The following is a 14,929-nucleotide window of genomic DNA, read 5'->3' as shown; positions in this document are numbered from 1 at the left end:
AGCACATTTGATCACTGGCATCAAACAGGATTTGTGCCGCACCTTTGATATGACAGATTTGGGACTTCTACATTACTGCTTAGGAGTTGAAGTCTGGTAGACTGAGCACAGTATCTTTCTCTCTCAGTCCAAGTATGCCAGAAGTCTTGTGGACAGGTTCAGAATGCAGGATTGCAAACCTGCCTCTACTCCTATGGAACCCGGGCTCAAACTTTCAGCTCAGTCATCCTCACCAGTTGTGGATGAATCTCTGTTCAGGCAACTAGTGGGCAGCCTCATCTATCTTACTGCCACTAGACCTGACATCAGTTTTGCAGTAAGCTACATTTCACGCTTCATGACAGCTCCCAAGGCTGATCATTGGATAGCAGCGAAGCGTGTGCTGCGTTATGTGAGTGGCACTTTTGATTATGGACTTCTGTACACTCGGAGTTCTGATCCTATACTCAGTGGTTACACAGATTCTGACTGGGCAGGTTCGGTTGATGACCGTAAGTCTACAGCAAGGTATGTGTTTAGTTTGGGATCTGGTGCTGTCACATAGACTAGTAAGAAGCAGCAGGCAGTGGCTCTCTCCTCGACAGAAGCAGAGTATCGGGGAGCAGTTAAGGCATCTTGTGAGGCGGTTTGGCTTCGACGAATGCTTGCGGATATGCATGTCTCCCAGGCAGGTCCTACTCCCTTGTTCTGTGATAATCAGGGAGTGCTCAAACTCGCCAAGAATCCAGTCTTCCATGAAAGAACCAAGCATGTGGAAACACATTGTCACTATATTCGACAGCTGGTTGAAGACGGATCCATCCAGTTGCTGTATGTTCCTACCGCGAAGCAGCCAGCAGACATCTTCACCAAGCCCCTTGGTCCTGATAAATTTGTAAAATTTAGGGGGTCTATAGGTGTAGTTAATAGATTGAGCATTAAGGGAGGGTAATAGAATATTAAAATAATGTTAATTTTAGTATTAATGCTCAATAGTGTATATTCTATTTTAGTCAGATCGTCTTTGACCTTCTCAGCAGTTTCTTATTAGAAACTTGCTATTCTTGTAAATATCCTTGTATTATTTATGAGCGTCTTGCTCATTCTGATATTGAATCAATTCTTTGAAATCCATTGCGTGTCTCGCATTGTTTTAGAGGGGAGGCATGGGTTCCCATCCTTTGCAACGGTCATCTTCCTTCATACGGGGGTGTCTTTCCCGAACCAGGTCGTCCCTTGATGTTGACCATTGCCCCTTGATTAACAAATCGCTACTCTTAATCTCTTTTGCAAGCGCTGCACCATATTCTTAATCACGTCTCTTTATTGTTTACTCTTTGATCGATATCTCACGGTAATGATTTATTATGATTTAACATTAATATATAATATAAGAACATTATTAGTTGATTAAGTATTAATGAAGAGATATTACATGTGTTAAGGATAATATTTGTTTTTCATATGGATATATTTATAATATATAATTATGTTTATAATATAATATGAATTAATTAATTAATTAATTTTATTTTTATTTGAATATTTCAAAAATATTATTATTAGTTAATATTAATGAATATTAACTAAATAATAATATTTAATAAATAAATAAATTTCAAGTAAGCATTCGTTGGTAATTATTATATTAATAATAATAATAATAATTGTTTCATTTAGGATATATATAACGATCAAGGAGGGGACGTGACACTGAAGCTAGGTCTTATGAATCCCATGTCAAGAAGTTCTATGGTAGCCTTCTCTATCTCCTCTTTATACCCTCTTGGATGGCAGTATGGTGTAGTGATAACAGGTTTAGCCCCATATAATTCTATAGCATGCTGAAACCCTATATCCAATGGTAGTCCCAAAGGTATGACATTGAAAACTACACAATGCCTATCTAGAGTTTTCTGAATATCAACATGATATGTACCTTTCTTGCCTAATGGAGACTTTGTGGGAAGAATCAAACAATTTACTGTTCATGCTACTTGGCCTTTATGGAAGATTCTCTCCATTCTCTTGGCTGTCACCACCAATGGAGCTCCATTTGAGGTTCCTCTAAGGACAATCTTCTTCCCATCTGCTGTGAACTTAAGTTCCAAAGTTTGATAGTTCTGTGAATACTCTCCTGTATTACTGTTGCTGTTGGTATGAATTTGATGTTGTTGTTACTGATATGGCGGAGCAATTTGAATATATACAGCCAATAATCTAATAAGACGGAGATTGGGATTTCATCTATTATTTGTTGTTCATTATAACAAGAGGATTACGAGTTGTTTCTGTCAATGTCTGTTTGAAATGTAATGATATTTCTGATGTATAAACAGTACATTTAAATTTAAACTGAGTTATCTAAAATCTAATTGAATGCTAGGGATGATAGTGTTGTTAATCAAATATTATGTGTTTGTGGAAGGTTAAGAATCGGATTTGCATTATTATCTTTAACCAAGACATAACATAACCCTACAAATCCAGCACAATTGGTGAAGATACATTAATTCTGAGAAGATATGGCTCAGTATCAAACTTTCCATAAATTAGCCTTTTCTATCAGATAGGATAGTACGCAAATCACTCATACCAGTCAACTGTATCAAACAAACTGAAAAAAGGCTTAGACAAATACAGAACTAATATGGAAAAGAGGTGCTCTGGAACTCTAAAACTTAAAGCACAAAGCAAGCTTCGTTATTTCCATGAAGACACCCTCAGATTCCAGTCTGCTAACAGGATTGGCTGTTCAAAAATTCAAACAACCAACCATGTAACATTTTCAACAAGTTGAAGAAAAATTTAAACATTGGCACCCTTTCCCTTGCCATAGAAACGAAACATAATGCATATCTGATAGAGGCAGTATATCAAAGTTGAAAAGGATTCATTAAAGTAACCTTGAAAAATATGATTAAGATGCCACTGATTGTGCATTAGCCTCCACTCTGCACCACAAGTATAATCAAGAAGTTTTTTATCCTTCCCATCATGTGTAGGATTCAAATACGGATGGCTTCTCTTAGCTAAATGAGCTGGTCCCTTTCTAGGGCACTCCTGCAGACTATTGTCTTTTTTTGGATCTTAAGCTGGTGAGTCTCGGAGCTCAAGCACTGACCCATTTAATAGGGTTCTTGAGTTCAACAGTCAGTTGCGAATTCTCCAACAGGATGTCCACTACTATTATAGGCCAGATCATCCCAGTCTCTCAGAATGAATCACCCCAGCCCGGTGAATAGTAAAATCCTAATAGTTTTGCTTGTGCACACCCAAAAAGACTGTTTGCCCTACTCAAGTGCAAATCTGATATTTTTGAAATAATGAGCATGGGAATAAGGCCAATTACAATTTGAAAGGTTCCAATTTGAATTCAAAATACTTGGTTTTCTTTTATCAGTGAATTCAAGATTTTTAGCCTGGCCTGCACCAGTTGAGATCACAATTGGGGGACCTCATCCCCGGTGTGAACGCACAGAACCATCCAAACCTGCGAGCATAGTAGCCTAGCAGGGGCACAGAGCCCACGAGCACACCAATCCAGAAAGGGAAAGGACCACAGGCATGAATGCCAGCAGCATCAACACTACGGTTCAAACCCACAAGCACACTAGATCAGTGAAGGCACAAGCTTGTGAACACAATGGTCCAACGAGGGTTTGAAACTTTGAACCCTGGTGGTAAAATCAACATTGCCACTTTTTAACCATCACACTATGGGATGAATCCCCAAATTCAAAATACTTGTTGCAATAATAACAACACGTCCATTAAATTCATATTCAGGAAATATAACATTGCATGCCCTGAATACTGATTCATATTCATCCATCATAAGCATAGCACAATATATTATTAGCCGATAGGCCTCTCTAAGTGGACTTAGAAGTCCATAAAGTGTCAGCAAACCTGTCTCACAATGCTAAACCGTCATTAAATTGCCGCTAAACCATTTTCAATCACCAGTTTTTTCATTCACTGCTTCACATCACATCTTACAACTGCAGCTGTAAAAATTCGTGTCAAATCTGCATTATATGAAAAATATGTGTTGAGTTCAAAAATCTACTTGCTCCACAGTCCTGATATTTTTATATCTAATTTCCATTTATTGTGAATAGATTGAAGCAGCAGCTGTAGGGAGACTGGTTTTGGTTCATCTCATTTTTACAAATTTCTGCATTGGCAGGACTTCATCATATTTTTCCTGAAAATTCTGCCCATTCTTCCTCATTGGGACAGTTGACAGCGCAACACAATTCGAGCAAAATCATGAGGAAGTGTGGAGAAGAAAAAGGAGAATAAATATGAAGATAAGGTTTCACTGAACTAGATGTGCCCCTTGAAGAAGCTTCGGCATCGGACAGCAGCACTACAGAGGATTTGAAACCTGATGAACTGAGATACACTACAATTATCAGTAGACTTTGTTAGTTTGAGAAACCTTTCTTCTCCACATGCACTGATGAATAACATGACAAATGAAGGTCGGGCTCCTTATATGGCTATCTATGAATGTTTGATTAATGATCATTGCAAGGCTGGCAAATAGATAAGGTTTTGAGTTTTTTCAAAAAAAAGATGGTTGGGTTGGTATCATTACGGATATTGAAACTTATTTAAGGCTTATTGACTCTTTTTGCCAGGAAAATAAACTTGCATTGCCTTCTCAATGTTGATGAGACAAGAGCAAAGGACTTAATTCAAAATGTCGTCACTTATAAGAGATTTTATTATGCTGCCTCTGTATTAAAGATGCATTAATAAAAGCTTATTTGATGATGGATCAAATGAAGAAAAAACTGCTTTGCTTCAGATTATACAACTGGTTGGTTACTTGGATACGCTGTTTGAATTTGGTGATATCACAAAATTAGAGACTTTGTAAGTGGTTATGCTATTATGATCTTCTAATCAAGCATAATTCTTATACCTGGTTATTGTTAGACATATACATAATTCATGCATATGGATTCACTTATTTTCCCAAGTAGATTTTGTGTTGACATGTCATAGAGAGGTCAGTCAATTTGGAGTCTTTTATAGTTGACACATTATATGTAGATTCTTACTTCTATTTGTTATGATACTTTCTAGTTTCATAAATTCTTCTCATATATGATAGTTAGAAATGGAACCTATTGAAATCCTTAACGAGTATTTTCTATATTGGCTTGTTGCTAACGATAAACCATCCCAAAGGAACACAATCACAGGGTCGTATTAAAAAATGCAAATAAAGCAAGAATTATTTCTATATCATTATATAAATTGTAAACTAGTTCATGCTCAGAACAACTAATACTGTTCTTTTAGAGATAACAGAGTAAGTGTTTGTATAGGCATTAGATTGATGTTCAGAATTGCTACATAAGATGAAATCCAACTTAAAAGTCTCACTTATACCATTTTGCATCATTGATATAATGCAATGATGTGCACTAGAGGGCAATTAAACTTCTAGATAATTTCTACCATTACTTTCTTCTGATGTTGATCGACATGCAACATAGGGCATGATTTTCTCCAAGTGATTTGTAATTTAATCTAAAAGCTCTCAGATGAAACCAAATGCAGATCTTGAAACAATGCTTGCTGCTTCTGCTTGAATTAACTTCAAATAGAATTGATTTAAAGTATAGTTTAAACTTTTGAGTAGTAAATTATGAATTGCTGATTAAGCAATAACAAAATAATTAACAACAAATAGGGAATAAGCAAACAACCGGGATTTTACTTTGGGAACCTCAATGTTGAAGAGCCAGTTGGTAGTCAGTTAATCACAGCCTCCTTCCTTCAACGATGGGGCATTTACAACTTGATGGAGCATGAAATCCGTACTGTAATGCTAATTATTCTCTCACCTCTTTTCTACCTACTTTTAATCCTTTCGCTTCTTATTGAGATTCTACAGCAAGCTCAATGGAGTATTCAAGTCAGTATCATACTGCTGATTATTTATCTCAACTCTTTACTGCTAAATCATCCACTCATACATCCCACTCAATCTTACACTCCCTTTCTTAGCCTATAACCTTTGCCTCATATTTATTAAAGTGGTAAAGAGGTGTCCACTTGTAGACCAAAGGAATCTGGGTTGTTGAGAAGTTTTAAGAGAATGTTCTGCAATTATTACTGATTTCTGTTGTTGCATTCAGGCAGGACGCTGCTGACTTTTGCACAACCGCCAGTGACAACTGAGTGAGCAACGTGGACATTTATGCAACATGTGCTTTGTGCAGGACCACCAATGACAATTATACATTTGGTTTTTTCCAGAGCAGGACCTCCCATGGCAGCCCTGTCACTGTATTTACAGTTACCCTGTTTCGGTTAGAATGATGACTCTAAGCGTAACTGGTTTTGATTGACTGAAACAAAAAGGTGAACAAGCAAAATGCAACTCTTTTCCACTTATCTTCTGTTCAATTACAAGCATTTTGAGAAAAGGTACTTAAAGGTCAATGCCATAAATAGATTTAAGCATTATTCCACTATACAATCTATAGAGTTGGGTTCCAAACATGTCAACTAATTAATTGGAATGTTCCGCTACGTACTTAGGATCGAAATTGGCAGGTAGGATGACAGAATTCTAAAGTTGATGAGACAAACTGTAAAACTGCAAAGAGTTTGTGACCTTATTTGATAGGCATTTTTGTTTACAGGGAAGAATGCTAAGAATTCTTATATGTAAGAATACAAATATAATCTAATATTTTTGCATTTCGTTTTCAAATATTAAATATACATTCATTAGTCTTGATTAGTCTTTATTTTTTCAAATACATTTAAATTTTACCTTTAATTTCCTATCAGCATATCCCTTGAACCTCCTATGGGTGCAAGCGCTAGTTATATCCTAACAATTAATAGTTGCTTCTGTTTGAAAGTGGTGAAGTTGTGCCTTCATGAAATGAGTTAAAGTCCACAAGAGCAATTCCCCTTCTAGAACTGTCATTTACATTTATTTCGTTGCTCTTTACAAACAATGAACTGCAGAAACACAATAGACACCATGAGAGAACTACTTTTACAGCTAGAACAGCAATCATCATAAATTTGCATGATCAAAGGGAATATGGAGTTATGGTGACCGAATCTCTAAAAAAAATTAGGGCAACTGTTCTGGGCATGTGGTGAAGATGTATTTCAATGACTATGGAGTACATCCAAACCTCACCCATGTCCGTAAATCTTAAGAATGTGCTCGAAACTAACCCAATACCGCAGTAAAGGTACAGCATATAGACGCATATAAAACTGTTGTCTATCCAGCAAGGTTGCCACAAAAATAAAATAAAATGTCCCTCGTTGTCTTTACAAATGTTACCCCTCAAATGGAAGTGAATCAGCAGACATATCGACAGTTTAAAAAAACATTAAGGGGTACTAAAACTATAACAGAAACATAACTTATTATTTAACATAAATTGAGCATACCTGTGTACTTCTGCTAGTTTTTGCTCGCACAAGGCTGAGAATCTGTTGAGAAATCTTACAGTGTGCACGACGAAAACGTTGACCTATAATCCACCATAATCTTCCACTTTAAAACACAGGTTGTTTGTATATCAGTCTCCTCCAATGCATAAAACGGTAAGAGAGGCTAACTGAGCCAAAAAATTGATAAGATGGTATAGTATGATGTACCAGGTAAATTGTCCTCTTATCAGACATGGGTGTGAAGGCTTCGTCCTCATCACCGGGCTCCCTTCTTGATCTGTACCCCTTCTCCATAGTTTGAGGCAGATTGGACTGGAAGTTAAACAATAGGATTTCATATAATTGGGAAAGGACTAATCATCAGAAAAGATGAATTTAGCCATACTATACTAACAATTCTTACTTCATTTATAATTATAATATAAATATTATAGTGAAAATGTAATTTATATATATATTTCGAAAAATAAAAAATAATCAAATTTATAAATCTATAGAGAAAAATAACTTTATTTATATTATTATAAATAAAAATAAAAAATTATTTAAAATAGATTTTTTTTTTAAATATAAAGAAATTTTTTTAAAAATGTAAAAATCTATAATTCTTACGAATCCACTCTTATAACATCAAATTTTTTAAATCAATCATAGTGTAAATAAATAGTCTCTACAATATATAAAGATTAAACATATAAATCTCAACTATATAAAAATCAAGTTTATTTTGAAAAAAAAATAATAATCACTTTTGATTGGTTCAAAACAATTGATTATTTGGGCTTAATGCAATAATATTGCCTATAGCACGTACTAATAAATAAATAAATAAATAAAAATTTGGTTTTTAAATTTACTCACTTTAGATTTGAAAGTTTTGGTTTTATTAAGGAATTAGTTTGTATTACTTTGATGTCATGCTATTTCTAAAGTAGTAATTGGTCGTGTTTCTTGTTTTTTCTGCATTTATTGTAGGTTTTTTAGGTTGTCATGTGTAGAAATATTTAATGTTCTGTTAAATAACCTTGATCTTCCATCACTTCATAATTGTTATTGGAGCTAAAGGTTAGATGACTCATCATAATGGCACCCTTGTTCAAGATCGAGGAAGTTTGTTCCCAAAGTGTTCCATGAGGCATGTCTACTAAAACACCCTTATTTGTGGTTCTCTTTGTTCTAGAATTTGACAATGTATGTCATTAGTTACAGAACTGAACTTAAATAGGATATTTTGTAGGAAGGGTCCCACTTAAAAGCATGCTCAAAGACAAGGTTACCAAGGCCTAAGTCCCACATGGCAATCACCTTAATGTCATGTAAAATGTAATATGTCAACTAAATTTTTTTTGGATTTTTTCAAGTGTTTGAGAAAATACCCAACACTAGATTATTCTATCTATTTATGTGAATTTCTCAAAAGTTTGACAAAATTATCATGTTGTAATGTAATTTAAGCTAAATAAGGATAATTCCCTTTGATGCAGTATTATAATTATTTTTATTTCTAACCAAATATACAGATTTGACAATACATAATTCATTATATCATAGAATGAAGGAAATTTCTTGCATACATGGACTAAATTGAAACATATTTGACCTTCATATCATTGTTAGATTCCTCTACAGGTCTATAGTGTTATAAATTGTATCTCTTACAATTTCGCACTCATTTTGAGCTCACTTTGGTGGTTGTCCCTCATGCCCTTGATTATGCTTAATCCATGGCCAATTTTGGAAGCCCAACACAATTCCATGCATATTAACCCTGATTTCAAGTCAGAATGTCAAGAATATGTCACCTAGCGCCCTAGTCCAATCATTTTGGGCCTGAATTTGAACCTCTAATGGTCAAGAAAATGAGGAGCAAGAAAGTGCTCCCTAATAATAGCATTCTTTGAAATTTAAACCCAAAAAGGTGTAAGTTGTGTATAAATACAACTCCTTCCCCTCATTTGAATATCTACATCCTACAATCTATTCACACAAGTAAAATTCCAATTGAGCACTTCAATTAGGCGTCCTCAAGACAATTGAGGAGAAATTTGAACTCAAGAATTCAAGGATTCAAGTTCAGCAATCATGATCAATTTTAGGTGTTACTCCATAAATGAAGGCATACATTAACTCCTATTAAGAAACATCAAGTTTTGTGAAGGCTTCAAGGCAATAATTTTATAGAAAAGGTATAATTTTCTTCTTGTTGTTTTTTGATTTGATTGTGTCTATATTATAGCAAAGATATTATTTGTCAATTCCAACATTTCCTTTATTTTCACCCTCTACCCTACCAAGGGTAATCTCTCTCTCTCTCTCTCTCTCTCTCTCTCTCTCTCTCTCTCTCTCTCTCTCTCTCTCTCTCTCTCTCTCTCTCTCTCTCTCTCTCTCACACACACACACACACACACATTCATTATTGTTGTAGTGGAGGTTAATTTCTACCCAGGGTTTGACTTAGGTAAGCCCCTATACAACAATATTTTTTCCTCTATTTTGTGTGCAGGTTATAGATTCAACTATCGAAAGTTGCAAAATTGCACAAAGCAAACTAAGACATATAGTTCTATTTGAACAAGTGAAAACTCATAGTCTATGTCAATTAGCACATTTGACTAACACTTTTTGGCTGAATTTTAGAGGTAGTGATCTATACTATAGGATGTTTTCATTCAAACTCTCTAACTAGATTTCTTCAAAATCCATAACATCATTGATTTTATAGGGTCCTAACCATTGCACTTTGACTTTTCCCTACTTATTAAACTTGCTATCTGCAAAGTCATATATTGTGCACCTTTAATTAGGGCATCTAATTTCATGCTCTCCTAGCCCTTATTTTAGTATTTATCATTCCTCTATGCATTATAGGACCTTTATTGATTTAAATTAATGTTTAATTCAATATTGTGAGTCCTATTTCACTTTAAAACATCAACACTTTCTTAATTGGGGCCTTATTTTAAGTGCACTCTTTATCTTATTTCATTTAATGCATAAATGGGTCTTATGTCATCTCAAAGTTCAATGCACCTTTTTCCACATCTAAATATTATATATTTTCATATAAATTGTATTTCTAGTATCAAGGCCCTATTATCTAGCAACTCTAAAAATATGGGCCTATTTTGTTAGGACAATGGTGCTTGAAGCAGCATTGTTTGACACTTTTTGGCTAGAATTTCAAGAGGATAATATGTCGATCTTACCATTTCCAAAACGATCCTCGGTGAAAAAATACAATAATTCTAAGTCAGCCAAAAGAGGATTTTACTTTGGAATCCCTACATAATACATCTCCCCTAATTTAGTTCGTCGTCATCTATTATCATAACAGTATTATCATTTCAATTCAAGAGCAATACTTCAAGAGTAGAATCTGAGTCTAAAGAGTATAAAGCTACATCAAGGCATCTTTGATTATGATTTCATGATGGATTTTATGATGATTTATCATGTTATTGTTGTTAGACTTGTGTGAATATTGTCGTTGTTGTCATTGATGCCAAACCTGGTTATTCGGTTAGGACTGGATGGTGTACGTTGTTGGAAGCAGTTTTGGTATTGTTGGTCAAGCATCAATGGAAGAAAAGGTATGAGATATGATGTAAGGCATAAATGATCTATTGATGTTGTTTCTGGAAGATCCTCATCTCCGGAATCCTGAGTTGTGCTTATTTTGGTTTGTATCCTATCCCGATATTAGCTGTGTGAGTTTTGATATTAGTTATATCTGATTGTATCTATCATAATTTATGTTTCGGTATGTGGTATCCATATCTTGGAGTTAGGAGTTGCTATGCTTGGATTTTTGTGCTTATGGGTTCATGTCGTCGGGTCTAGTAGACCCTTGTTCTATTCCAGTAATTAAGGTGTATGCATTGGCAAATGAATTGAGTGAAGGATGTGTGTAGGAGATCAAGTGGAGGTTGACTTTGTTATCATGTTTTGGTCAAGGCTTTATTGGATGACGTGTTAATCTAAGCAGCATATTATTGTGTAAATCATTTATGTTTGGTCGACATATTATCTTAGTGTATGAGCTTACCTATATATACATATAAAAGATGTGTAGAAAAATTAACAGAGAAGAGTGTGTGAAGAGAATTATATAAAAAGCAGAGTGTGTATGGCAGAGTAAGGAGTGCAGATGACATAGTTGTGGACAACGAAGCAGTTGTAGTAAGAAAAGTAGTTGTATGAGCAAAGGAGTATATAAAAGAGTTAGAATGCAGACAATGTTGTAGTAATCCTTTACTGGATGTGCTGCAAGTGATTGGTTTGGCAGAGTACTGCAGTAATCCCTTGCCAAATTTGTTGCTGGTGATTGTGGACAATGCAACAATAATCCTTTACCAAATTCGTTGTGATTTTTGTGAGTTGTTATTTGAGCTAAATTTGGAACTAACCTCGTGCATTAGGAGATGCAATTTTTCCTCAATTCAACTATTTTCTATTGTAGTGAGTATTCCAACAATGAGCTACTTTTGTAATCTGGTAATGAGCCACCCCTTTGTAAACACCATATAACTAGTTATATTATCTTGAGAGCTAATACTCTTTGTTGTTTTTCCCATTTGGGTTTTCCACATATAAAATTGGATGTTCCATTTGTGGTTTTGTTATTTGTTTATTCTGCATTTGTTATTTCATGTTGATGAGATTAATTGATGAAATTGGTATATTAGTAAAAGGTTTAGAAATTGTGAGAAAGTTTTAGAATCTGTGGGAATATTGATTCACCCCCCCCCCTTAGTATTTCGGTCCATTCAACCAATACAACAATTGGTATTAGAGCATTGGTCCCTTTCTTGAAAGCTTAACCGCTTGAGGGAGATCCTTGTTGGTTGAATCATGGCACTGATGAGTATGACTAGAGAATATCAGTTGGATGAGGAATTGCGGACAGCTCTTGAAGATCTAGAAAGTGTTGAATCCAAGAATGAGGAATTGAAAGAGAATGTGAAGGTAGGGAATGAATGTGTGCAGAAGCTGAGAGAACAAATCTGGAAGTTCAAATTGAGGCATAAGGAAGTTAACAATTAATTAAAGCAAGAAAATGAAACCGTTAAAGACTTGATGCAAAAAATTGAGGAGAAGAACAAGATAGAGGAAACCCTAAAAGAATCAATCAAGTTGAAGACTAAAGAATGTGGGAAGCTAGAACAAGAAGTGAAGAAGTTGAAGGCAGAAATTAAAGTTCTTGATAGCAGTAGGCTTTTGGAATATTTTATCAATATGCAAAAAGCTCATATAGACAAGACTAGACTTGGATTTCATACCAGTGTATGTTCAAATCAGATTGACAAAGACAAAAGAAAAGAAGTTAAGGCAGAAGCAAAGAAGAAATCAAAAGATGCAAGCAAGACCCAAAATCAGACTACTAATGCAACAAGACTACTGGTTCATCAACCAAATGCACAAAGGTACCCATCATTTAATGGATATTATTTTCAATGCAATAAATTTGGTCATAAGGCTGTAAATTGTAGAAGTATTCAATGTTACAATTGCAAGAGGTTTAATCATAAAGAAAATTACTGTCAGAATCATAATCCAGTTGGACCAAATAAGGTGAATATTAACTTTCATGGATATTGTCATATATGCAATGGTTATGGTCACAAAGCTAATTAGCGTAGATCTAGATCACATTCAGTAAATTCAATGCAAAAGAACATCAGTTGTTACAAGTGCAAGCAATCTGGACATTATGCTAATCAATGCAGAAATAAAAACATGGAGAAGTCTACTGAGAAGAATGTAATAAAGGCTAATGGATCAAAGAAAAAGGAATTTTTTGTTTGGAGAAAGAAGGAGGTAAGAAATGGAAGTGAGCCCGGTGTACTGGAATCTGATGCAGACACCTCTTCCTCTAGTAACTAAGCATATTGCTATAGCTCAGGGGGAATTCTCAAAGAAAATCTTTTGGTCCCCTCTTCTAAGTTGGTTCATGTCATTAGTCCAACATGACTATGTTGTAAACGTTATCCAGTAATTCAATGTGTTTTGTTGACATCATCGACAAGACACCTTTTGGCGGCAAAACCCTAAAAGGATATTTTTGGCAAGATAAGTATCGATGCTTGAGATCATTTTTCTTTATCATGGTAATAGTGCTTAAAGAGGCTATGAGTAGTTGAAGAGCAAAGAGCAGAGAAGTAAAGCTAATAGTCATGGAAGCAAAGATGGTCATCAAAGAATCTAGTAGTGAAGATTTTCAGATTGTAGAGAAGGTGTGTCTAGATGATTTTAACCCTAAAAAGATCAGAAAGGTGGAAAAGAGTTTAAGTGACATAGATTTGCAAAATTTTAAGGAGTTTGAGCATAAAGGATTGAATTTATGGACTGAGTTTCCCTAGTTGATGAAAAGGAAGTGATTAGAGTAATTCTTAGTTGGGTGCAGAATGATTGCATCATGTTGGATAAACTCTATCCAATCGTAAAGGAGATTATTTTGGCCATTATTGGTTTATGCAACAATGGATCTATTCTGGTTAATAAATCTATAAAGAATAAGGAAGTCAAAAACCTAACTAGTGTGATGGGTGATCAGAGAGCATTGATTATCGACAAAATTATCAATCATGTTGTGAGGTATGTTGTGTTGGCAATATGGATGAATTGATTATGTGTTGCATTGATGTTTTTCCATTGATGTCAACACTATTTGTTATGGTTGGGTTACCGACATAACACTGATTCACCCCTCCCCCCTCTCAGTTTTCTTGGGTTCATTGTATTCCAACAATTGGTATCAGAGCTTTGGTCCTCTTTTGTAGAAGCTTAACCGCTTCAGGTAGATCCTATGGCAACTAATACTTCTAATCCACTGTCAACTATTTTTAGAAGAGAAATCCCTAAGCTTGATGGAACAAATTATGAGATATGGAAAATCCAAATGGAGACTCATCTTAGATGTCTTGACAAGGATATTTGGGAGATCACTGAGAAAGAAACACTAGCACATTTACTGAGTGGACTTGTATCCATATCTGGAACACTCAAAACTGGCTATGATACCTATGTACAGTTGCTAGAGAAAGCTTACCTGGAAATTTTGAGATTGGTCAAGCTCTGATAAAATAATTTGTAATTATTCTTTCAATTCTTACACTGGTCTTTGACATTGATGTCAAAGGGGGAGAGATAGTGATGTGAAAAATAAATTTATAACTTTATAGAGATGTTATTCACAGGGGGAGAGTTATTGATATTCAGAGCTATATATAGGAGACTGTTGGTTGTCTTCCATAGGGGGAGACTTGTTTGGCATTTCTTGGTACTTAGATGTTTTTCACATCTAGTGTTGCCATCAATGCCAAAGGGGGAGATTGTTGGCAATATGGATGAATTGATTATGTGTTGCATTGATGTTTAGTCATTGATGTCAACACTATCTGTTATGGTTGGGTTACCAACAGAACACTGATTCACCCCTCCCCCTCTCAATGTTCTTGGGTTCATTGTATTCCAACATGTTGTGTATGGAATCTCCTACAAG

The 14,929-nt window shown here is 35.0% G+C and overlaps 1 protein-coding gene across 1 annotated transcript in view; it reads right to left on the bottom strand.

The window, feature by feature from the left end:
* Window positions 1–7,802, bottom strand: part of LOC131077847 (uncharacterized) — a 67,900-nt gene extending 60,098 nt beyond the window's left edge. Inside the window, exons 1-2 of the mRNA XM_058015422.2 lie at window positions 7,636–7,802; window positions 7,426–7,508 (exon numbers count right to left, since the gene is read on the bottom strand). Coding sequence (XP_057871405.2) covers window positions 7,426–7,508; window positions 7,636–7,722 — 170 coding nt within the window. The 5' untranslated portion in view covers window positions 7,723–7,802. The remainder of the gene's footprint in view (window positions 1–7,425; window positions 7,509–7,635) is intronic.
* Between the last annotated feature and the right edge of the window lie 7,127 nt (window positions 7,803–14,929).

Source organism: Cryptomeria japonica, chromosome 9 (genome assembly GCF_030272615.1).
Source record: "Cryptomeria japonica chromosome 9, Sugi_1.0, whole genome shotgun sequence".
Taxonomy (NCBI): domain Eukaryota; kingdom Viridiplantae; phylum Streptophyta; class Pinopsida; order Cupressales; family Cupressaceae; genus Cryptomeria; species Cryptomeria japonica.
This window is presented reverse-complemented; position numbering and strand designations above follow the sequence as displayed.